This window comes from Chelonoidis abingdonii, chromosome 4 (genome assembly GCF_003597395.2).
Source record: "Chelonoidis abingdonii isolate Lonesome George chromosome 4, CheloAbing_2.0, whole genome shotgun sequence".
NCBI lineage: Eukaryota > Metazoa > Chordata > Testudines > Testudinidae > Chelonoidis > Chelonoidis abingdonii.
Window position 1 is genome coordinate 29,976,633 of NC_133772.1, and position 25,102 is coordinate 30,001,734.

At 49.1% G+C, this 25,102-nt stretch overlaps 2 protein-coding genes across 3 annotated transcripts in view; both read left to right on the plus strand.

Annotated features, from left to right (window-relative positions):
• The first annotated feature begins 2,150 nt into the window (after nucleotides 1-2,150).
• Nucleotides 2,151-13,026, plus strand: LOC116816981 (membrane-spanning 4-domains subfamily A member 4A-like). 2 transcript variants are annotated; one of them, XM_032766686.2, is made up of 7 exons: nucleotides 2,151-2,266; nucleotides 2,662-2,779; nucleotides 3,362-3,472; nucleotides 3,709-3,765; nucleotides 10,737-10,886; nucleotides 12,361-12,483; nucleotides 12,877-13,026. In XM_032766686.2, exons 2-7 carry the CDS (start codon nucleotides 2,720-2,722, stop codon nucleotides 12,922-12,924), a joined length of 549 nt encoding a protein of 182 aa, XP_032622577.1. In that variant the 5' UTR covers nucleotides 2,151-2,266; nucleotides 2,662-2,719; the 3' UTR covers nucleotides 12,925-13,026. The 2 variants fall into 2 exon arrangements, with proteins under 2 accessions (XP_032622577.1, XP_032622586.1); XM_032766695.2 differs by lacking the exon at nucleotides 3,709-3,765.
• Nucleotides 13,027-20,942: 7,916 nt separating this feature from the next.
• The window catches only part of LOC116816992 (membrane-spanning 4-domains subfamily A member 15-like), a 24,405-nt gene continuing 20,245 nt past the window's right edge, over nucleotides 20,943-25,102 (plus strand). Inside the window, exon 1 of the mRNA XM_032766705.2 lies at nucleotides 20,943-21,018. The gene's annotated coding sequence lies outside the window, so the exon portion shown is untranslated. The remainder of the gene's footprint in view (nucleotides 21,019-25,102) is intronic.

Below are 25,102 nucleotides of genomic sequence, written 5' to 3' on the forward strand. Positions count from 1 at the left end.
GCTCTCTCAGAACCCTGCTATCTCCGGGCATGGATGCTGATTTCAAACAGGCACGGGTGCTCAAACCCTAAATGCAGCCCTAGAAAAGTGTTGACACATTGGAGGGGTTTCATGAAAGAACCATGAGGACAGTTAAAGGATTGGAAAACGTGGTATAAGGACAGACTGGAGGAGCTCAATCTATTTAGTATAAAGTATTGCTGCCTAGTGGAACACTCTGTCCTCCTCTAGAGGTAGGTAGGCCAACTAGCGCTTGTGCCAGCTACAGCTTTGGCTAAGACAGGGATGGGCAAACTTTTTGGGCTGAGGGCCACACCTGGGTGGGGAAATTGTATGCAGGGCCAGGGCAGAGAGTTGGGGTGCGTGAGGGGGTGTAGGAGGGGGTGTGGTGTGCAAGAAGGGGCTCAGCAAGGGATTGGAGCAGAGGAGGGGTATGGGGTGTATGTAGGACTGGCGCTAGCGTTTCTCGTGCCCTAGGCGCACGGCCATTTCGCCGCCTCCTGCGCTGATCCCGCGGCTCCGGTGGAGCTGCTGCAGTCATGCCTGCGGGCAGTCCACCGGAGCCGCGCGAGCAGCCGACCGTCCGAAGGCATGACTGCGGCAGCTCCACTGGAGCTGTGGACCAACGGACCCTCCGCAGGCACCACTGCGGCAGCTCCACCGGAGCCGCCTGCCACCCCCCCCAGCAAAATGCCGTCCCCCCCGAATAATCCTGGTGCCCTAAGCGATTGCCTAGGCTGCCTAAACAGTGGCGCTGGCCCTGGGTGTATGAGGGGCTCAAGGAAGGGGGTTGGGGTGCAGAAGGGGTGCAAAGTGCAGGAAGGGGCTCAGGGCAAGGATGCAGGAGGTGTGCAGACTGTGGGAGAGGGCTCAGGGCAGGGGGTTGGGGTGCAAGGTGTGGCGGGGGCTCAGGGCAGAGGGTTGGGGTGCCTTGGAATCTATTCTAGGTGGGTGGTGCTGGCAGTAACTGTGAGAGTTAGTGTTTCTCTCTGTTATACAATCACTGTAGACATTACAGTGTATGGGGCTGTGATCCACCCACTCCAGACCCCAGGACTGATTGTTCTAGGATTGGGCTGTGGGGGGGGGGGGATGATGGTTGCTGGTGGGGTGCAGGGAGGTAGCTGTGCATTAGCAGAATTGATAGTCTGGCCACAAAACCAAAGCCACAAGGTTTACTGGTTCTACATGGCTGGTGGGGTTGCCCCCAGAGAGAAGCCTTGTAAATCAACAGGCACTTGCAGCAGCTTTCCCCAGCTGGGTCCTCTGGGGGCAAGGGCTGGGATTGTAACAGGTTTGTGGGGACAGCTCTTGGATGGGCAGAAAGAAATGCTGCTGTCTATGGGAAGTGAGGAGGTTGACTGGGGCCAAGGTGTTTGTCTATCTGGGAGGTGTGTTCGGTGGGGGCAGGCACAGGAAATGGCCCTGTGATTAGGCTACTTGTAGAGGGGAGGTGCTGTGGCATGGGCACGACGCCAGCCCCTGCACCCTCAGTAGATAATTATCACCCTGGGTGCGACTGCCTGAATAACTGTCCCAGGGGGTGAAGGCTGTGTGTGGGGAGTGGAGTACTTGCCTCAGTGGGGAGACAGAGTGTTGTATGGGGTCAAATGGGAGAGCTAGAGGTGAGGTAGGGGGAGATGTGTGTACATCCTGGAGGAGATGGCAGGGCGGGGGGCAGCTCTCCAGGAATGGCGGTGGTTGTGATAATCTCTCCCTAGTGCTGAAGGGTAGTGGAGTGGAGTGGGTTGGGGAGAGGAGTGACCTCCTTGGCGTGGCCATCTTGGTATACATCTCTTTCCCTGGTGGCCTCTCCAACATATTCACATCTCCAGAACTGCAGATCCCCTCAGCCATCTGCAGCAACTCATTCCCATCCTCTGGAGCCACCCAGCCACACAGGCAGATGCATGGTTTGGCCCCCAAATGGGCTATGCCCCTTGGTGCCTGAGGCACTGTGATCTTTCCTGGGCTAGGTGGGAGCTGACAGGCCCCTTCCTGCCTCAGGCTCCCCATACAGGGGGAGACCAGGGGCATGGTGACTGTGCAGGGAAGCATGTGCTGAGTTGTGTTGAAAGCTCCTTCTCTGTGGTAAGCATCCGGCAGCCCCACAGGAGGTTGGGACACTTCCTGGCAGGCCTCCAAGGAGACACAGAGGATCAACTCGATCTAGGGGGAGCAGCAGGAGAACCAGGCATAAAGCTGATGATTAGCACCCACGCTGGGAGCCTGGAGCCCACCTCTGTGCCAGGACAGAGAGACCCAGGTGAGTGTGGGGAGCAGGGGAGGAAGATATGGGTGAGGAGTGTCAATGGAGAGGGCAGTGGATAGGATAAGGGGTTTGGGGGCTGGATCACTAGAAGAAGGAGTGACTGGCCTGAGTAGGGTGAAGGACCCTCTGTGACAGGACAGGACCCCTGGCCAGAAGAGTCTGTCATCGTGGAACCCCTAAATCTGTGCCCCTATCACAGTCCCTTCTGCTTCCAACTTGTCTCCTAGCTAGACCAGCCTGTTTGCCCTCCCTAGGGGCGTCACCCACAGGGACCAGGCAGATACTCCTGGGGGTGCCTCTCTCATGAGGGGGCTGCATGGGCTGGGGAGGGGGAGATGACTGCTCCATGTTCTCCTCAGATTGACACTACCCCGTTACTCTCTTCACAGGCTCGTTTTCAGGAGTCCACGCGGCGGTTGTTCTGTGTCACCACACCTGGGGGCCACCATGTCGGAGCTGGAATCCCTGCTGCACAGCTTCCTCAGGGTGCAGCCCAGAGTCTTTGGGGTGAGGCCTTTCTTGGGGAGACACAGAGCTGGGGCTTCCTTCCCATGTCTCATGCCTTGGCTTCCCTGATGTTCCCTCCACCCACAGCTGGGGCAGATCCCCCAGACCTGGCTCTGTGGGCAATGGGGGCTCAGCTCCTTTGCCACCCCCTAGAGATGAGGGTGGCATCCTGGGGGATGGGGAGAAGGTGGGTGGGGATCCAGTAGTGCCACTATCTGCTCTGGTTAAAAGGAGAGGCCAATCTTCTCCCGGGCCTGCTCCTCTGCTGCCAGGACTCCAATCACCCATCTAAGGGTCTTCAGTCTGGGTCTGGGTCTTGGGGCTCTGCACTGGCCCATAGGGCTACTTGGGCTCCCTTCTGATAAGGCTTGAAACTCAGAAGAGTTGGGGCAAGTAAATGCCCATGTGGTTTATCAGCACACAGCCCCCACTCTGGCCCAGATGCCTGGTTCAGCAAGGCTGGCTGGTGCTCCCTGCATTCCAAGGGATGGCATCCCTGCACATTGGTATCTGACTGGCATCCTTAGTGACTGCGATGTTCCCCGCCCCCTTGCCAATGGCTGCAGCATCTCTCATTGCCAGGCGGTGCTAGTGGTGGTGGGGCTGCTGCAGGTGGCATTCGGAACCATCTTCGTCATCGACAACTGCACTTACACGGATGGTGTTGGCATCCACTTCTTCCCAGGAATCCTGGTAAGAGAATGAGTTGTCTCAGCTACCCATGCTGGCCCACCCACCTCTGCCAGTGCCCTTCAACCCTGACCTATAGCTCTCCTGCCCTGGGCTCCCCACATGCAGAACTCCGGTGCCTCTCAATCCCAGCCCTGCCCCTCCTGCAGCTCTGCTGAGGCCCTGCAGTGCCAGCCCTGCTTTCCTAGTGCTCCAAAGCCCTGACTGTTACTCCTTGTGCTCTGACTCTTTCCTTATAGTTATCCTTGGCTGGCATCATTGCCATCGCTGCTGACAGAGCACCTAGCATGGCCCTGGTGAGTGACCAATTTTGTCCCCCCCACTCCCGTAGACACCATGTTAATCCATAGCAGCTGTGAGAAATGCCGGGGAGGGGGGGGCGTGGGCTTCCTTTTGTGGACACCCATCCAGCCAGTTAACTAAAGAATCCCTTTTGGTAGCAGTTCTCTACTTGCTTTACCTGTAAAAGGTTAAAAAATCCGACTGCATGGATAGGTAAAGGGAAGTGAGTGGGCACCTGACCAAAAGAGCCAATGGGACAGCTAGAACTTTTGGACCTTCTTGGGTTCCCAGGGGTTTTGCATTTGGGTGGTGCCAGCATCTATCCATCCAAGGTCAGAGAGAAGCCGTAACCTTGGGAGTTTAATACAAGCCTGGTGTGGCCAGTATTAATTTTTAGAATCGTTGCAGGTCCCCACTTTCTGCACTCGGAGTGCCAGAGTGGGGAATCAGCCTTGACATGGGGGCAGAGGTGGGATCATTTTGAACCAGAAGCACAGACCTCGGGATTTTAAAAGGACATATTTTTCCTTTTGGCTGCTTGAAAGCCAGAGAGGTTTTTTATTTTTTCTTGCTGCCTGAGGGGGAACAGGCACACAAAAGGTTCAGCCTGCAAAGCCAGGGAGTCCAATAAGCAGTTTATTTTTTTTCTAGCTTCGTGGCAACAAAATAGCTGGGCTAGAGTAGGGCAGCCTGTGCATGAGGTTGAGGTCAGGCACCAAAACCTTAGAAAAACCAGTCTTACCAAAGCAGCACACCATGGAGAAGACAGACCCAGATCAAGCCCAGACATCCAGCTCAATGATGGAAATGCAGGGAGGGGATGGGTTCCAAGATGGAAGGGTCAGCCCTCCCCCAACCAAGATCCAAGTGACAAGATGGAGGGATGCTCTTAACCCAGACTGAGTTCTGACTGCGGAAGACAGGAATTTCGTCCTATAGATGATGCGCTTGGAGTGAGGCAAAAAGAGAGGCAAAGCGTTTCGAGTTAGAAGTAGAGGAGAAAAGAGACGTGAAATGCTTGGAAACGAAGTGCTTAGAGGCAGAGTTAGAGCTGAAGCGCTTAGAGCTGGAAAGGGCTAAGCTGGGTCCATCAGGTAACCCTAACAGTCCTTCTCCAGGTACTTCTCCCCATTCCAAGAAATTCCCCACATACAAGGTAAGTGATGATACAGAGGCCTTCTTAGAAAATTTTGAAAGAGCCTGCCTTGGATACAACACCCCTATAGACCATTATATGGTGGAGCTGAGGCCACAACACAGTGGATCCTTAGCAGAGGTGGCAGCTGAAATGCCTAAACAACACATGAACGAGTATGAACTTTTTAAACAAAAGGCTAGAATTAGGATGAGACTAACACCTGAGCATGCCCATCAGCGGTTCAGAGCCCTAAGGTAAAAACCAAATGTGGCATTTTCCTGACGCCTACCACATTGTAAAAAATTGGGATGCCTGCATATCAGGGGCAAATGTTAAATCTCTGGAAGATCTGTGTCTCCTAATACAAATGGAGCAGTTCTTAGAGGGTGTTCCTGAGGAAATAGAAAGGTACATCCTGAGGAAATAGAAGGAAGCTCAAAATTGTAATTGAGGCGGGGGAGATCGGAGCCAAATGGATGGAGGTCGTGGAGAAGAAGAAAGCTAGTAGCAGTCGCTGTGGACACCAGAAGGGGCAACTCTAGATGACACCTCACCATCGGGATCAGCCCAAAGCCCCACCTTGCAAGGAGGAGCCCTCCACAAATCCAGAGAAACCCCAGATGCCCTCTCGTCCCACCACCCCACTCTCCAACCATCCACCACACCCCAGACCACAGTCAGCTGGGCGATGCTTTAAATGTAAGGAACTGGGGCATGGGAAGGCCAGCTGCCCCAAGAGCACCAGCTGACTGCAGCTCATCACCCCGGAGTCCCACTGAGAGCCTTCAGGCCCAGATGCCTTTCAAATACCCCAGAGCGAAGGGAAACTGTGAGTGTGGGTGGAAGGAAGATTACTGCATGGAGACACACTGGAGCACAGGTGTCAGCTCTCCACCAATCCCTGGTGGAACCCAAATTCATCGACCCAGAGGCCCAGTTGATGGTGCAGCCCTTTAAGGCCAACTCTTTTTAACTTGTCTTCAGCCAGGTTGCCTGTCCAGCACAAGGGCTGGTCAGGAATATGGACTTTTGCAGTCTATGACAATTATTCAATTCCCATGCTGCTGGGAGAAGACTTAGCCAACCATGTGAGGCTAACAAAAAGGGTGGGGATGGTCACCCACAGCCTGGCTAAACAGGCCTCCACACCTAACTCCATTCCTGAGCCTCCTACAGGGACCCAGCCAGAGATGATGAAACCAATCTAGAGTTTGACAGCAATTGTAGATTCAGTTCCTGGGACCGAGCCAGAATCAGCCCAAGGATCAGAACTGGCGGAACAGTCAGCACCAGAGCATGTGTGTGCAACCCCACCAGAGTCAGGGGAGCCAGCACCAAAGGGTGCTAGAAAGTCTGCACCTGCAGCAGCAGCTACACTGGTGCAAGAAGCTTAACCGGAGCCTGAAATACAACCTAGTGCACCACTGGAAAGCAGTTAACAGTCAATGGAGACACCCCCATCACCTGCATCGCTTTCAGTGGGACCAAGCCCAAGTCCACAACCCAGCAAGAAACGAATGTCTCCAGCAACAAGGGAGCAATTCCAGGCAGAGCAGGAAGTGGATGAGAGACTCAGGGGAGCTTGTATGGCAGCACAGACCAACCCACCTCCTCTCAGCTCTTCCAATAGGTCCAGGTTTGTTATAGAAAGAGGACTCTTATACAAGAAAACTCTTTCTGGTGGGCACAAGGAGGACTGGCATCCTCAGAGACAGTTGGTAGTTCCAATTAAGTATAGGAAAAAGCTCTTGAGCCTAGCCCCATGATTGCCCTAGTGGCCATGCTGGGGTGAACAGGACCAAAAACCATTTGGGGAAGTCATTTCACTAGGAGGGAACGTCCAAGAACATTTCTACTTATGTCCGGTCTTGTGAGGTGTGCCAGAGGGTGGGAAAACCCCAAGACCAGATCAAGACCCCTCTCCAGCCACTCCCCCCATAACTGAGATTTCCTTTCAGCATGTAGCTGTGGATATTCTGGGTCCTTTCTCTAAGAAGACACCCAGAGGAAAGCAGTACATACTGACTTTCATGGAGTTTGCCTCCCGATGGCTGGAAGCAGTAGCTCTAAGCAACACCAGTGCTAAAAGCGTGAGCCAGGCATTGGCAGACATTTTTTCCAGGGTAGTTTGGCCTTCAGACATCCTTATGGATTCGGGAACTAACTTTCTGGCAGGGACCATGAAACGTCCTTGGGGAGCTCAGGGGGTGAACCACTTGGTTGTCACCCCTTACCACCATCAACCAAATGGCCTAGTGAAGAAGTTTAATGGGACTTTAGGGGCCATGATACGTATATTTGTGAATGAGCACTCCAATAATTGGGACCTAGTGTTGCAGCATTTGCTTTTTGCCTACAGGCCTATACCACATCCCAGATTGGGGTTTTTACCCTTTTTGAACTCATTTATGGCCACAAAGTTAAGGGGCAATTACAGTTGATGAAGCATCAGCGGGAAGGGGTTACATCTGCTCCAGGAACGAATATTTTGGACTTTGTAACCAATCTGAAAAACACCTTCAAGGACTCTCTAGCCATTGTTCAAGAAAACCTACAGGATGCTTAACAAGAGCAAAAGGCCTGGTATGACAAACATGCCAGAGAGCGTTCCTTCAGAGTAGGTGACCAAGTCATGATCCTAAAAGCACTCCAGGCCAATAAGATGGAAGCATCATGGGAGGGGCCATTTATGGTCCAAAAGCACCTGAGAGCTGTTAATTACTTCATAGCATTCCCAGACCCTATCCTAAAACTTAAAGTATACTATGTTCATTCTCTAAAGCCCTTTTATTCCCAAGAAATCAAGGTTCTCCAGTTTACAGCCCAGGAGAGAGATGACGCTGAGTGGCCTGAAGGAGGCTACTATAAAGGAAAAAGCAATGGTGGCGCGGAAGAGGTGAGCCTTTCCATCACCCTTGGACATAAGCAGCGACAGCAAATCCAGGAGCTGTGCATCAGCTTCACGCCAGTCTTTTCAACTACCCCAGGATGGACATACCACTCCATTACACAGGTAATGATCACCCAATTGAAGCCCAACCCTACTGGATGGCTCCTCAAGCCAAAACTGTGATAGAAAAGGAGATCAAGGACATGTTACAGATAGGTGTAATCCGCCCCTCTGATAGTGCACGGGCCTCTCCAATGGTTCTGATGCCAAAACCAGATGAGGAAATCCGCTTTTGTGTAAGCTAAATGCTGTAACTCGCACAGACAACTATCCCATGCCACTCACAGATGAGCTATTGGAGAAACTGGGACATGCTGAATTCATCTCCACCTTAGACTTAACCAAGGGGTACTGTCAAGTGTTGCTAGATGACCTAGCCAAAGAAAGGTGTTCATCACCCATGTGGGGCTGTATGAATTTAGTGTACTCCCTTTTGGACTGCGAAATGCACCCGCCACCTTCTAGAGACTGGTAAATAACCTTCTGGCTGGATTTGGGGAATTTGCAGTCGCCTACCTTGACAACGTGGCCATATTCTCAGTTTCATGGACAGAACACCTGGAACACCTCCAAGCTGTCTTCCAGCACATAAGGGAGGCAGAATTAACCGTTAAGGCCAAGAAGTGTCAAATAGACCTAAACAGGATAATGTACCTTGGATACTAGGTGGGTCAAATTACTATTGACCCCCTACAAGCCAAAGTAAATGCTACCCAAAATTGGCCAGTCCCTAAGTCAAAGAAGCAGGTCCAATCCTCCTTGGGCTTAGCCAGGTATTACAGGCGATTTGCACCACACTACAGCCAAATTGCCACCCCGCTGACAGACGTAACCAGGAAAAAACAACCAAATGTAGTTCAGTGGACTGAGAAGTGTCAGAAAGCCTTTAACCAGCTTAAGATGGCCCTTATGTCTGATCCTGTACTGAGGGTCCAGGACTTCGACCAACCTTTCTTCATAACCACAGATGCATCTGAGTGTGGCGTAGGAGCAGTTTCAATGCAGGAGGGACCAGATCAACAATTCCATCCTGTAGTGTTACTCAGCAAAAAACTTTTTAAAAGGGAAAGCCACTGGTCAGTCTCAGAAAAAGAATGTTATACCATTGTGTATGCTCTGGAGAAGCTACGCCCATACATTTGGGGATGACGGTTCCACCTGCAGACTGACCATGCTGCACTGAAGTGGCTTCACACAGTCAAAAAGACTAAAAAAAAACTTCTTCAGTGGAGTTTAGCTCTTCAAGACTTTGATTTTAAAATACAACACTGTTACGAGCCTGCGTGCTCTGCAAGGACGAGGCACACACACACACTGTGAGTGATATGGCTTTTAATGAAGGTAAAGTAACACACCCGCAACGGGGACTCCACACGTTGCTATCACAAAGCGGGGAGCTGAGTCCAAAGCAGCAAAACAGTACCTGGCAAATATAGCTTTATGTTAATGGCATGTAAAGCAGCTCATGCTTATGCATTTAGGGGCTTTCCAACAGTCGGGGCTGCCTTTTTGGGCAAAGGGCCAGGGGCTTTCAGCACTTCCCCATAAACACAGGGGCTTCCCAGGCTAAGTGGTTCTAACCGGTTACAAGCAGCATACACCAGCGCACAGCAACCTCTAATAACCTGTCCTTGAGAAGGCGATCAGCCCTAGCTAGGCCGTAACAAACTCTTCCGTGGTCCCTTACAAACACCTTTCATGAGCCTCTAACAAAGTGGCTGATGCACTCTCCCAGGAAGGTTTCCCAGAACCAGCTGGGTAAAAATGTCCCTGTATTCTATGTCATTGTAGTCCTTGAAATGTGAAAAATACTGTTCAGTTCTTCATGTAATTAGTAAAATTAAAGATACATATATCTTATTAACTCTGCTTCCTAAACCTCCAGGAAGAAATCCTAGCTGGTGTGGACCCGACCTGAACCAGGCTGGCCAGCACCATCTGTGATTTGGGAGTGTGTGTGATAAATGAGAGGGAGGTAGCTTCCTTTTGTGGACACCCAGCCAGTCAGTTAGCTATAGAATCCCTCTTGGTAGCTGTTCTCTACTTACTTTACCTGTAAAGGGTTAAAAGGTCTGACTGCATGCATGGGTAAAGGGAAGTGAGTGGGCACTAACCAAAAGAAGCAATGGGATTTTTTTAAAATTGAGGGAAAAAACTTTCTATTTTTGTCTGTTGTGGTTCTCCAGGGAAGAGGGAAACAGAGTAGCAGATATGCTATGAAAAGCTGAAGGCCAGGTATGAAAGTCATCAAAATCATACCTAGAATTGCTTATTTGGAACCCAGATATGTAAGAGGATCAGAAAATGTCTAGAAAGATGCAATTAGGTTTATTTTGTTTATTTCTTATAGCTTGTGGACTCCTCTGTGCTAACCCCAGATGCTTTTGTTGCTTGTAACCTTTAAACTGAACCTCCCAAAGATTATTTGGAGTGCTTAATTTTTGAAATTGATCTTTTAAAAATCTAGCAATAGTCTTAGTTTTTTCTTTCTTTTTGTTTTTAATGAAATTTACAATTTTTAAGACAGGGTTTGGATTTTTGTGTCTTAAGAGGTTCGTGCACATGTTTTTTAGTTGGCTGGTGGCAACAGCTGATTTCTCTGTTTTCCTTTCTCAGCTCTTCCCTGGAGGGGAGATGAAAAGGCTTGAGGGTACCCCACAGGAAGGAATTCCCAAGTGTTCCTTCCTGGGTTCCAAGGGGTTTGGCATTTGGGAGGTGGCAGCATCTACCAATCCAAGGTCAGAGAGAAGCTGTAACCTTGGGAGTTTAATACAAGCCTCGAGTGGCCAGTGTTAATTTTTAGAATCCTTGCGGGGCCCCCACCTTCTGCACTTGGAGTGCCAGAGTGGGGAATCAGCCTTGACAGCAGCACTGTTCATAGCTCTGCTGTCTTCCAGATGAAGGCCTATCTGGTGATCCAGATCATTGCTGCAGCTGTTGTCATGGTGATCAACTTTCTCTACCTAAGGGACCTGCTCTCCTATCTCAGTTTTGCCTGTGATCTCCAGGACCAGCTCCAGAACTGCCGTGTGCACGATCAGATCCTGGTGGGTCCCCCCAATCCCATGTCCAGCCCTGCCTTGTTTTGGGAGGCCGTTGACTGTTTTCTGGGGGAGGTATATGATCCTGGGGAATTCAGCATCCATCTTTTATGCCTGGGCTTCCATTCCACCCCCTCAGTTGCTGAAGGCCAGAGTGGACTTCTGTGATCGTCTAGTCTGACCTCCCGCATAGCATGGGCCAGAGAATGTCATGTCTTAGGTTCTTTTCTCACACCATTACTGTAGGATCTGAACACCTTACATGCTTTAATGTATGGATCCTGGGAGGCAGGGCTGTGCTATTATCTCCATCTTACAGATGGGAAAGGCTAACTATCATCATGCCTAAATACTCAGGAGGATCTGGGCCTAAGTGACTTGCCATAGATCACACAGGACATGGATGGCAGAGCCAGGGATGATTGAACCACCCTTCCTCTCCCAATAATTGGACTTTCCTCAGTAATTCCTGCTCAGCTGAACAATACCTTGTGGGCTGAATTGCAGCATCTATCTTAGAAAAAGATCCAGTCTCGATTTAAGGACTCCAAGTAGTGGAGATTTCAGCCCATGGGAAGCCATCCCAGTGGTCCAGTGTCCCAAGATAGGCACCCCCATCACTAAAGCCACTGGATAACTGTGGGGAATTGTGGGGGTTTTGTTTTCAAAATCCTGCTCAATTTTCCTTTTCCTCCCACACCACCCCAGTTTGTGTTGGAAAATCTGTAGGATAGTCCCTCAATGCCCCCGACATGAATAGGATGGTTGGCGTTTGGATTGGAGGTTATTAGAAATCAAGTTGACTTTTGTTTGTCTGATCATTCAGTGTTTTCAAACAATTCTACTGACTTTATGCAATGTGCCTCTGAAACTGCATGTCTAAGTTAGGGCAACCTGGGACTCAGGGGAGCTGGACTGAAGAAACCTTGTGGTTAAGGCACTGACCTGGAAGCCAAGAGTTCTGGGTTGAGTTCCTCAGTCTGCCACAAACTTTCTGTATCACCTTGGACAAGTCACTTCATCTCTTCGTGCCTCAGTTCCCCATCTATAAAATGGGGATAACAGTCCTTCTAGTCTCCTAGCTTTTGCCTGTCTTGACTATTTAGACTGTAAGATCTCTGGAACACAGATCATCTCTTACAATCTACTCTTAGCGCAATGGGATCCCAAGCTTATAGGTCCTACTGTAATATTAAATTATATTCATAGTCCGGTAAAGTGTCCAGCACATATTAGGTGCTGCATAACTAAGAAAGGGATGACTATTCACCCAGTGTAGAATTCCTATGGTGCACATCTCCTATAGCCCCAGCATCACGTACAAGGGGGCTGGACGAAGCTCTTAAGAAGATATTGCAGCATTATAAGGGACCATCCCCCACAGACTGCCTGTGGGGATAGATGTAGTTGTGTAGCTATAGTTTCTATGCTGGTTTCCAGGGACTTGTCTGTAATTCTCTGTCCCTGGTCTGTTCTCTAGATCTACTGCACAGGCATGCGGGGCATTGCACTGTTCACGGCAACTCTGGGGTTGTGCCTCACTGTTTCTCTGGCAGCGTTTGGATGCAAAGCTGTCTGTTACCAGAACTCTGAAGATGATGTGGTAATTAAACAGCAGCTGAATAGGGGAGAAAGGGAAGAGAGAGAGACTAGGGATCTTTATTTTAACAAAATAGCTATAACTACAAACACACGCAGCTCCAGTTCCAGCTTTGTCTCTCTTGTTGACTGCAGGCTACACCTTGCTTGGAACTTTATGCAGAACAGACACCTAGTGGCTGAGTAATATGCTACACACAAATTATATCATTACACAGAAGGTGGGCGAGAATGGAGAGAGGCCTAGGGTGAAGTTCCTAGGTACAGTGCCTTTTTATAGCAGGGCAATCAGGATAGGTGGGTGCTGGGAAGAAGCAGAATGGCAGCCTGGGGGTTGGGTTTCATCACTGTTGTATGTGTGGATTACTCAGCATGCTGTGTTTCATTTCTTTTCCAGCCCATTATTGCCCTTAGCTCTCAAGAGGTAAAAGCAGATCCTGAGTGAGAGGGGCAGTCATCATGCCACCAGCCTGAGTGACACCATCAGACAGCTCCCCCATGGAGATGCCAGTGGTTCACCTGCCTCGAGCAAGTGCTGCTTCACTTGTGAGCAATAACCCATGACAAGGGGTGGGGCCAAATACCCAAGCAGTGCAGGATTCTGTGCTAAGGGGCACAGCCAGGCAGACCTTCTCTCTAGTAGAGATTGGCAGATTCCCCACCAAATCCTGCCCCGGTGACTATTCCTACTGGCTTCTCCACCCATCTGGCAAATGGCCTGGATTCTCCCCTGGTTAATAAATGGCCTCTATTTTCCCACTTGAGTACAATTAAAAACTGTACCCAGCTAGGCAAAAATACAGGCCACTGACCAAACAGACCAGAACACTTTCATGCCCCTGGGTCCCCTGAGCCACTCAACTCCAAAGGAATGAGAAAGGATGGGGTTATTCACAGAACAAAGCCACTGGATCATTTGCAGCCCTGGCCTAGGGAGATGCCGCTACACTGACTTCAAAGGGAGTCTGCACCCATTTACACCTGCACTGAATTTGACCTGTTTTGTCACCACATCACATGATAGTGCATTATCCCCCATATGGGACCTGTTCATATAGGACAGCACCATCAAAAGTGGGTGTATGCAGGGATAATAGGGGTGGTGGTACTTGGTGAGTGTGTCTTCAGGGACAGACACAGGCATCAACTTGACCTGGGTTATTGCTGATCTAAAATGTCTCTGGCTTTCATTTTTTTAAAACAAATTAAACATTTCATTAAACCCCAGAATTTCTTCTATTTCTGGTGTATCAGGAAAAAGATCTTCCATGGATGCAGTGTCTCCCATCCCGATGGATGCCACAATCCTGACTTCAGAATGGTTCTATACACTAGAGCTGAGCAAACACTGGAATTTCCATCCATTAGGAATTTCTGACAGTTTGATGCTTGTTTCCATCCAACTCGACAAAATATTAATTGTTCACTGAACACAAAGTATTGAAAAATTAATTCAGAAATGTCTAAACACTTCCTTTTGCCATTTGCTATTGAAATGTTTTGAGAGACTTCAGTGTTTACAGCATCTGCCTGAGATGCTGTAGTGCCTCATGGGAGTTATAGTTTGGATGCAGGAGGCCCTAATTCTTCTTTATGGGCTTTGTTCCCTTGCTGGACTACACTTCCCAAGATGCATCATGCAGCTTGGTTAGAGGGGAGGCTGAGTTGCAACATGGGAGATGTAGTCAGTCAAAGGTACCTGGCCCATGGAGGAGAATTGGAGAATGAGGCACTGTAGTGCCAACACAGACCTAATTTAATGTCAAACTGTCTCAAAACAAAACTTTGCTTCAGTTCAATCACCTGATTAGGTTGAAATGGTCCAAAATTAAATCTTTCATTTTGATTTTTCTGACAGAACTGAAAAAATTCAGCAGAAATCAAAATTTTTCCACAGATAATTTAGATTTTGTAGAAACTGTTTTCTGTCAAAACACCCTTGAAAATTCCTAACCAGCTGTAATATATACCTTTCATGTGGAAAGCCAATGGTGAAGGATAGAATCCTGTCATTGTGGTTACCCCTGTCACAGAACCCATAGATTTTGCCATCAATATGGACCCTGTGGCTGTGCATTAGCATGTTGTTAGTTCACTTTGATTTAGTCCTGTTTCTGAGAGGACTAGATCAAAGCAACCTAACCAACTGTTAATGCCTGGAAGCTGACCTTATTTTTTTGTTGCATGAGCACAGTAATAAATGCACTTTTTAAGTGAGACTGGGCTGTGACTGATACTATCTTGTCATGGTAAAATTATGCATCTGTACCAATGGCATATTACAGATGCTGAGTTTTGCATTCAGTCAGGAAGTACCAGAGTTTTAGACTGCATGCTCCCCAGGCATGCATTGTCTCTTCATCTGTACCTATCTGCCCTCTAGCATTACAGAGTCCTGACCCTGAGTAAGGTATGTGGCTGCTACCCTGCTATACTTTAATGAGAAGAGAATTCAGAATCTCTCATCTTTCTTCACATGCATGAAGCTGCAGTCAGCTAGACAGGAAATGACATGGACAGACAGCAGTATTCTGCGAGTGGCATGCAGCCAACATTGTTACTGTGGACACTATGACAATCGGGATCCATCTCAAACTCTTTGCAAAAGAAATGGGTATGAGCAACACTGGCCTAGATTTTACCCTGCCCCTTGTGGTCAAAGGATGAAAACATCTGGGATCATTGCTTTCCCTGTATCATTCTGAGGCTATATAGGGCCCTGCTTAGTACTCAGCGTATGTTAGGGGAGCTCTGAGACTCCTGAACTTATGCTTTGCTTCCATGGCCCTAGGCAGCTGAGAATATCCATCAGGGGGTGCACTCTGACCACATGCCTGCCTCTCCCCTGTTCTTCCCCACTCTCAGGGGCTGGGAGCTGATCTGGTGCAGCTCTGTACCAAGGGGAGGCAGGCTTGCACCAAGGCGAGGAGAGCTGGATATAAAGCATGCTCTATTTGCGGGAGGTGAGGTCTGGCTACAGAACCAACTTCCCCAGGGGATCACTCCGAAACCTTCCTCCTCAGGAAAGCTTTTCCAGCTGTGAAGGGATAGTCCTGGCGTTGAAAGGGTTAATTGGCATGAGGCCAATTAACTCATCTGGCTGCCCCTACAAGCCTAATTAAAGATGAAGCCCAGCTGGAGATGAAGCTACAAAGTGGTGACTATAAAGAAAGGAAGCACAGATTAGGCAGAGACTGTTGGGGCAGAGGGAACAAATGGTACAGTCCCTCTCTGGGGATGGGTAACTAGGGAGATCAGGAGGGTCAAGGGGGAAGCCCAGGGGGAGAGTGAGGCAGTACTGGGATCCTTTTCTGAGAGAGAAGTCTGGTAGAAGGTTAGCAGAAGCAGGCTGTGGTGGTGAGCCCTGATAATAGGGCACACTTTGAACTTCTAGGGAGAGAACCTTGGGCCATTTCAACAGAGGAGGGGACACAATGTCAAGCCTAGAAAGGGCAGAAGCAGGTTTACATTTGTATTTCAGTTTGGTGTTTTGGTGGGGGAAGGTCCTGAGAGAAGGGTGAACTTTAAAAGGGGGAGGAGGAGGAGGCTTCTGTAAGAAGAACTTCAGGCAGGTAGCAGCAAGGAGGCTGATGAAGCCGACTTTGGGTGGGTTATAGGATGCAGATTGTGTGATATCTCCTGACATTAGAAGGTAAGGACTTTTGAGAGCTCTGATATAAGGTCCATGAAACCCACAGCAAACAAAAGGAGGGGGAATATTATTTGTTGAACTTAGTTCCACCACTTTTTGGGTAACAAAAGTGTAGCCTGATTGAGTTGTGAGAAGATATGGACCACAGTGAGACTGGAGCGACCATGGACAGGGGATACTAGAAACAAAAGAGCTGCTACACCAGGCCCACAGATAAGGTGGCGCTCCTGCTGTGAGTCAAGTCTTTTCTACACCACCATAAGAATGATGCTTGTCCAACAATCAAAACTCCCCTATCCAAAGCGGAGTTTGGACCCTCTCAGGGGAGAAGTGCCAAACTCTGTTTCTCTATTGCCGTTGATTTTACATGGAAAGTAACCAGATACCAGGGTGATGAGTGGTAGCATAAAACTTTAAGCTAGATCTATTGTAGAAGATAATGGAATTCTCCTGGGGAATTAGCGGCACTGAATAACCTCATGGCTAGAAAACATGATGGCTTTTTGCAGGGGGGATAGAACTGGCCAAAAAAAAAGTGTGGTAGTGATACAATGCAGAGCTCATAGCCCAGGGAGAAGCCTGTGACAGCTCGGCACAAAGCATTCTCAGTCAAGAGGGAGGGATAGTTCAGTGGTTTGAGCATTAGCTTGCTAAACTTAGCGTTGTCAGCTCAATCCTTGAGGGGGCCATTTAAGGATCAGGGGCAGAGAGAAGAAGGGGGGAAAAAAAAAAAAAGAAAAGGTTGGGGATGGGTCCTGCTTTGAGCAGTAGGTTGGACTAGATGAGGTCCCTTCCAACCCCAATATTCTATGATCTGGGTATGGAGCTATCTTCCAGAGGAGATCAAGCTAAGCCAGAGTCTGACTCTTTGGGAAACACTGCAAAACATTCTTCTCTGGGGAAACCATTCCACCCTGAGTGATGGTCCCAAATCAAACAGTCCCTCCTCTTTCCAGCCCCTCTGCCCCTAAACGGTAAAACTCTGTCCCAAATAGATTTTTTTACCCTAAAAATGGAAAAGTGTCAGTGACCCCAGGAAATCTGTTAGGGACATTATTATTTATTTCATGTGGACAGTACTCAGATGCCACAATGATGGGTGGCAGGATAAACTCCTAAAATAGATTAAATAGATTTATTCAAGGGGATAATAGAATAATATATATGTAACCCTTCTGCCCCTCTGAATTTGGCAGCAACAAGGGCCGGGTTCAGTATCCAGGGGTTCTGTTTCAATAACACAATGCCAAACCAGCTCGAGCCCCCACCCAGTGACCTGGGAAAATCTTACACACACCCCTGGGATGGCCTCCACAAGGCAATTGTTTCCGCCTCTCGCAAGCACAGGTTTCGGTGTAGCAGAAAAGGTTTAATTTACATGAGTCACAAACCGAGCACTAAATTGGGAAACACTCCTTTAACTAGATTCCTCGCCAAATCGCGGTCAAGTACCCCAAGGAAATTGGAGCGTGCCTTTTCCCGGGCTCTTGCGGTCCAGCAGCCCCCCCCACCTCTTAATCACCCGTCCCAAAGTCCCCATCAAAGGTTCTCTGTCTCTGTGGTCAGATGCAGCCCAAAGTTCAAGGTCTTATTTCCGCAGAGTCCCTCCCCAGCCTGGTAGAAGGGGCCACTTACGTGGTCCGGAGCAACTGCCTGCCTCTCCGTGGTTCTGCTTCCGCTTCTCACGACTGCTTGCCCCATTTTTTTTGCTTGTCTCTCTATTTTTTCTCTACCAGCCACTCCACTCTTGCTTTCCATTCCGTCTTCACAAATGCTCCGCTCCACCGCTGTGCTCCTGTCTCCCGCTGTCCTGTGCGCTGCTCCAGTTGTCCTGCAAGTGCTCGGCGTTCTGCTTGCTCTGTGGTGCTGCCTTCACCTCTGCCACGCTACTCCGCTCTGCAGCCGTTCGCTCCCCAGCTGTCCGTGCATCCGCTTCCCGCGTCCACTCGCCGCTGCTCTGTTCACAGTATAGCTTCAGGCTCCCCACTAGTTAGCGGTACTCAGTGCTTCATCAGCTCGAGTTATTTTAGTCTTTAGTGCTTTTCAGCTCTTCTCGTCGCGCCTTAGGTGTGCTATCCCCGTGCTGGTGCACATAACCTAAAGTGAGTTCAGTCTCCTAGTACCTGTCCACGTTTCCTTAAGGGGAAAACATGGATCCTGCATTCCTGAGTGACGGAGGGGATGGTGACCATGTTTTGGCTCACAGTCAATCACCCCAGACACAGAATACCGTGTCCCCAGCTCTCTCCATTCACTGGTTTTTGGACCCAGTCTTGTCTGCAGTTACCCCAATGAGGTTGCAGTCAGATTTGTCAAAGCGTCACACGTTGGCGTCTGGGGATGGTCGGGCGGCTATGCCTATTTGGATTCGCATTCCAGACATTCTTTCCACACTTCCCATGCTTCACCACCAGATGTCAGGGTACAGCTCATCCTGACTCTGCTTACATATACATAACAAACAGCTGTATCTATGCCATACCAAGAGTCCTAGACCACTGTGATATCAGAGGCAACTCAACCAATCACCACTCTTATTCTACAGATAATTTGCATACAACAATTTCATTGGTTGCGTAGAGGGTGGCTTACTTGGACCACCTGCCACAGTTCTTCAAAAACATCCATATAACAAGACTAGCACACACAGTAACCCAAAACAGGTATAGTCTCTCATTGTAGCACACCCCCATCATTCATCACCCACACAAATCAGCACAAATCTTCGAGCACAACACAACCCACAAACAAATCAACACAACCAGCATACACAAACTTGAGTGGCACAGCATAGTGGGGCAGCTCCCCCCACTCTAGCAGAAAAAGGGTTAAAGTCAGTCCTGGGAGAAGGTTGTGGCTAAGAGCTGCTAAACTGGGCTGATTGGGGGAAGTGGCTGCAGCTGGAGCATGGCCCAATCAGGCCACAGCTGGCCTGTATAAAAAGGCTGTGAGCCAGAGCCCTAAAAGGAGTCTCTTTCTAGGTTGGGAGAGAGTAGGGCTTGGCTGTCTGCAGAAAGGGTACTGAAAGTGCAGCAGGGCTGGGAAGAGCCAGGGGAGCTCCAGGTTGGCAACTCCCCAGGCTTCAGGGCCTAGTCCAAGGTTCGTAGAGGTACTAGGAGGCAGAGGAAGGTAGCAAGCCCAAACCCCCTTGCCTATGATGAGTGGCTTTTACATAGCAGTCTGCCCCTGGGAACAGGGGCTTGGTGATGACTGCCAGTAGCCCAGAGTGAGGCAAGGTAGGGATTAGAGGGTTGGGGGTTCCCCAGAGAGGGGATACCCATAGAGACTGGTGGGAGTATTACCAGGGAGCAGCCCCAGGGTAAAGGGGCACTGGGGTTTGGGAGGGACATGGAAGGGCCAGGAAAAGCAGGAGAGTGGCCTGCAGAGTGCACCCAGGCTGGAAAAGAGCTAATTCCTGGAGATGACCAGCAGGAGGTGCTGCAGTGGTGAGTCATGCACATTTACACACAGCTGTGGGTCATCACTGGGGGGGAGGAGGGCAATAAATGGCATTGATGAAAGACTATATCACCCCAGGAGGGGATGACAGGGAGGGATTGGTTAGAATCACACAATTAGCCCATAGTTGTGGCACATAGTGGGTATGAGCTACACTTGTAGCCAAGACCAGCAAGGGGGTGGGGAGAGGAAAGGAGTATTTTGCAGGGGTAGGGAGAAATATTTACACCTATTGTGAAATGAACTGAGAACAGGAATAAGCAGTGAGCCAGGGACCAGACTGAGTGAGTCCTCAGAGTTGTAAGGTTTCAGAGGTTCTCAATGAACGCTATCACAAGAAGAAAGTTACCAGTGAAAGCCAAATGCTATGTGTTGTGGAACCTGGGGATGGTCCACTCTTGCCATGTGATGGCCACTTACCAATCCCAGTGATGAAGCAGAACCCAATAGGCTCTGTGCAGTTCAGTTCAGCTAGTGGGCCTCACATGGCAGAAGTGAGATTAAAGCCTAACCCATCAGTGGGAGCATGTAACAGGCACGTGTGCTTTTGGAGAGTGGGGGTTACACCCCTACAAAATCTGTGGCTAGAAAGGGCTTTCCAGTAGAGCCCTGTGAATAACCTTTTTTTGGTTCCCTGATTGTACCAAAATGTTGGGGTGGGAGGATTCACTTTGGATTGTACCACAACAAAAATGTCAACTTTTTTTGGCAAACCACAAAGTCAGGAAAAAATATCGTTTAGAGTTGAATGGAAGGTTTCATATAAGCAATGTTTCATCTTTGAGCTGCTATTTCTTAAGGATTTCCTAATTTCCTAAAAAGATCTATTATTTTTTAAATGGAAAGGTGTGTTGAACCAAAAAGTCTGGTTTTGAAAATGTTGAGTTGAAACTTTTTTTCTTCAATTTTTGTTCAGAAAGTTTTAGGGGTTTTTTTGCCCCTCTGATTTGGAGCATTCAACACAAATTTGCAAACTGTTTCAGTTGATCTGGATCTGCATTTTTCATCAGAAAAAGCTTCAGGACAAATTTCACCTAACTCTCCTTTCCAGGACCAGGAAAGCTGCCCCTGTATTGGCTGTAAGGCTGGAGGAAGTCTTCTGAAGGAGGAATGGGTCAGATGAGGCCTGTGGATGGGTCACTCCCATGACTCCTGAGGAGGACAGATGTGCTAAGTATCTACAGATTTCTGAACGAGGATGGGGGTGGGGAAGCAGACCATGCCTGATGTTGAAAGTCCCTTGTTTGCGGTAAGCATCTAGCAGCCTTGTGGGAGGTTGGGACACTTCCTGGAGGGAGTGTCCTGGCTGTGATGTAACAAGGAGGATCGGCTCGGTTTGGCAGGCTAGTGGCAGGAGGAACAGGTGTGGAGCTGGTGAACAGCACTCACGATGTGAGCCCACCCGTGTGCTGAGAGAGAGCAACGCAGGTGAGCACTGGGTGGGAGATGCAGGGCTGGGTGGGTGAGGGGACAGTGATGAGGACAGTGGATGGGATGAGGGGTTTGAGGCTGGAAAACTTGAGGAAGAGATGGCTGGCCTGAGTGGGGTGATGGACCATCTGGGGCAGGACAGGACCCCTGCCCCTCATTCCCTCTGGCCAGAGGAATCTCCCACCCTGGGAACCCAAAATCTGTGTACTTATCCTCTGCTTCCAACTTGCCTCCTAGCTAGTGACTAGGCCTATTCCCCCTCCCTTGTGGCTTCCAGTACAGGGACCAGGCTGATCCTCCCAGGGGTGACTCTCTAGGGAGGAGCTGCACAGGCTGGGGACACAGAAACTGAAAGAGAGAATGGATGACTTCAAAGGGGAAAATACAGCAGGTTAGAGAGGATGGAAACATGAGAGAGAAGAAGCAAGGGAGACAGGCTCTTAATGGGGGTCAGGACATGGAACTCCTTTAGCAGGAAATGGGTTGCATGGAGGTGGTATAAGCTCTCCAATTTCTCTCAGGTTTCTGGCTGGGTTGACCCTGTCTCATTTTCATGGTTTCCTAGATTTAAAGGCCAGAAGGGACTGTTTGATCACCTGGTCTGACCTCCTGTGTGTGATAGGCCAGAGAATCTCACTCAGTTACACCTGTGTGGAGCTCAGTAACTTGTGTTTGGCTGAAGCTTCTTCTAGAACAGCCTCCAGGTTGGCTTTGAAGCCATCAAGAGAAGGAGAATCCACCATTTCCCTTGGCAGCTTGTTCCAATGGTTAATCACCTGCACTGTTAAAAATATGTACCTTGTGTCTACTTTGAGTTTGTCTGGCTTCAGCTTGCAGGCAATGGTTCTTTTTCCTCTTTCTCACTTAGAGTAACAAGCCGGTTAGCTCCTCATATTTTATACCCTGTAATGGCTATTGCCAAGTGGCTACTAAACTCAACAAAAGACACTGGAGACTTTTAAGTAACAGTGAATGCTTCTCTGAACTTGTAGCTGTGAACTGTACAGATTGGTATTGACAGCTTGTCTGCCTGGCTCCAAGCACAAGCTCTGTGTGTCTGCTCAAAAGGCGTACTGCATAATGATTCCCTCCATACAATACCTGGTTCTTACTCCAAAGTTCCTACTAACATTACATCTGCCCTTTCTTAAAAACAAACAAAAAAAACCCCCAACATTCAAATTAACTTGAGTGGAGTTTTAGTCTCTGTGGGTACATCTACACTGCAGTAAAAGACCTAGGGTTGGCCCAGATCAGTTGACTTGGGCTGCAGTGCCATACAATTGTAGCATAAACATTCAGGCATGGGGGAAGCCTGGGCTCTGAAACCCTGCAAGGGGTGGGTCTCGGAGCCCTGGCTCTTGCCTGAACCCCAACATCTATATTGCAATTTTATAGCCCTTCAGTCTGAACCCTGCAAGCCTGAGTCAGATGACCTGGGCTTAGACTTGTTGCCATGGGATGGGGGTGTGTGTGGTTTTTTTATTGCAGTGGAGACGTGAATCTAGCAGGTTTTCTTATTGCTCTGGCTTTAGAGGTAGTAACAGGAGTATCAGACTCCCATTTTTTTTCTTCTATATTCAAACTGACCACTTGAGACTCAGTAGACTGGTCTGGTTTTGCCTGCCTGTCTCAGCTGGATGTTGACACCATTTCTGTTTGTTCCATATTTTCATTCCCCTCCTGCCCAATTCTTTCAGTGCCCATCAAATCATTTCTGTTTCTTCTGTAGACATCTTCCTCTGTGTTAACAAGATCTTGGAGCAGTGTATTGGTCAATTGCCTTGGCAGACTTCTGTGCTTTTTTTTTTCTTCACACAAATACAAACCATTTCTCCTTTTTCCAGTGGTGATAAAGGTTTTGCACCTTTCTCAAAAAAATTCTGCTTTGCCTGTGTAACCCCTTAGGGGTTTAGCGAGCATGGGCCCTTTAAATTTTTTTCCTAGAGGAGAGATGGAGACTGGGGCGGGGGGAGGAGGGAAACTCCAGGGGGTGGCTCTGGAGCTGAGAGGGGGAGAGAAGTAGCAGCCTGCAGGCAGCTGATTGGGTACACCCCAGGACAAGAGCCAGGAGGAGCCCTGTGCCAGGGAGGAATTGCTGGAGATGAACAGGCCAGAACTGGACCCAGTATCACAGCTGCCCAGAGCTGAATGGGGCTGAGAGTATTGGGGCTTCTGGCTCTGCATTGGGAACAAGGAGGGAGGTTGCTAGATAGCTATCTAGCAGTGACCCTCCTCCCAACTTAAGTAAGTTGGGTGGTGGGTCGCTCAGTGTGGCTTTGCAGAGAGCAGCGGAAGAGGGCACCGGAGGGGGTTTGGTTTGGGGGTGGGGGAGGGGAAACGGGAGTTCACTGGTGTCGAAGATGACCAGGAGCACCCAAGACTCACTATTGCACTGGAACTTTGCTCTGGACTCTTGAACTCTGTGGGCAGACACATTGCTTGGTCTCTGCCCTTTCAGACTGTGCTACCAGTGGGGCCTTGGTTTGAATGCAGCCCTGTTCTTCTGCTCCCCCTATATTTTCCCCTTGTTTTTCTCCTCTCATCCCTCTGTAAATAAATATCTCCCTTTCTTGTATCCATTGTACTTTTCCTAGGGGTGGGGAAGGTGTTCACTCTGGGGGGGGGGAGGGCGTTGGGACAGGTGCCCCTAGGGTGGAAGGGAGTTCTCCTGCTGTATTCCTGTGCCTGCCTTCTCTTGGCCAGAGCTGACTCCATCTAGGCCATGAGAGTGCTAAAGTTACACTTGTCTCACTTAAGGCTAGTTTGAATCTCTCCTTGTATTACCTTGGGTTGCAACAGCTCTGATGAAGTTGGCAATCTGGTCCTTAGATGTCTTCCTATGAGGAGTTGAGCAGCTGATCTTCAATCTCCTTTACTGCCTAGATGTATGAGTCTAACAGGCTAAGATATGGATCTGTGTTATCCATGCTAGATTTTTTTATTTTAAAGAACCCTTTGTAAATTTGAACTGCTCTCTCAGCCATTCCATTTGATTGTGGAAACAATGGACTTGATGTTTTATGAACAAAGTTCCCACTGCTTTACAAAAGTTTTGAAGCTTCTGGAGCAAAAGTGAGAGTCATTGTCACTAATGAGTTCTTCAGGGCCTCCATACCTTCTAAATATAGATGTGCAGCATCAATGACAGATGCACTGGTGGTCCTGAGGCAAGCAGTCTGCTGAGTATTTTAAATAACAAACCACCAGAAAAAGATAATCTGCACCTTGAAACACAAACAGATCCATCAAACTGTCCTGAAGTGGCTCAAGAGCATGAGCAACAACCTTTGGCTAGGCTGTTAAAAAGCAAGGCACAAACCCCATATTAGTTCTATACTGAGATTTCACCAACCAGATATCAAGGGTAAACTCCTCAAGCACTGTAACCACCTACCCAAGGAGTCACAGTCCCCTTGGCTGCATCTATCTTACCTCCTAGGGAAGCCTTCCTTTGTGATAGGTGGTCCCTTGCACCAAAAATCACAACAATATTCAGGTTACTCCTAATCCCAAATGACTGGTCACTTACCCCAGGTCAACAGTGCTTTGGCTCTCACACCAAAGACAACACTTGGAGCCCATCCTATAATAAACTATCTAAAGATTTATTAACTAAGAGACTAGTTATTTACAAGGTTAAAGCAGTGTGGCAAATTGCTGGTATTGTTCTCTAGGTCTCGCGCTTTCTCTTCTCTGGGGTAGGTTCAGGGCGATATTGCTTGCCTCTGAACCAGTTCTTAATCACTCCCCTAGTGTCCTTTCCTCGGAGGAGATGAGAGGACGGCCCCCCCTACCCAGTCCCAACCCAGCCCTGGTTGTGAGAACCCACTTGACTACGTCTCCCTGGTACTTCCCTCTCATACCCGTCAGCTTGAAGCTTCTCGCCTCTCTTCCATACAAGCCTGGGCCACTACCTAGTTTCTGTTTGGGTCCCAATCCACCGCAACACTCCTCCAAACTCTCTATTCCTCTCTGCAAACCTCTTCTCTTGAAACTGCACTCGCTCCAATCCAACCTTTCTTCTGCAAACAACCTCCACCCGCCTCCGCTTGACTGAGCAGGTTTAAGTATTCGCCAG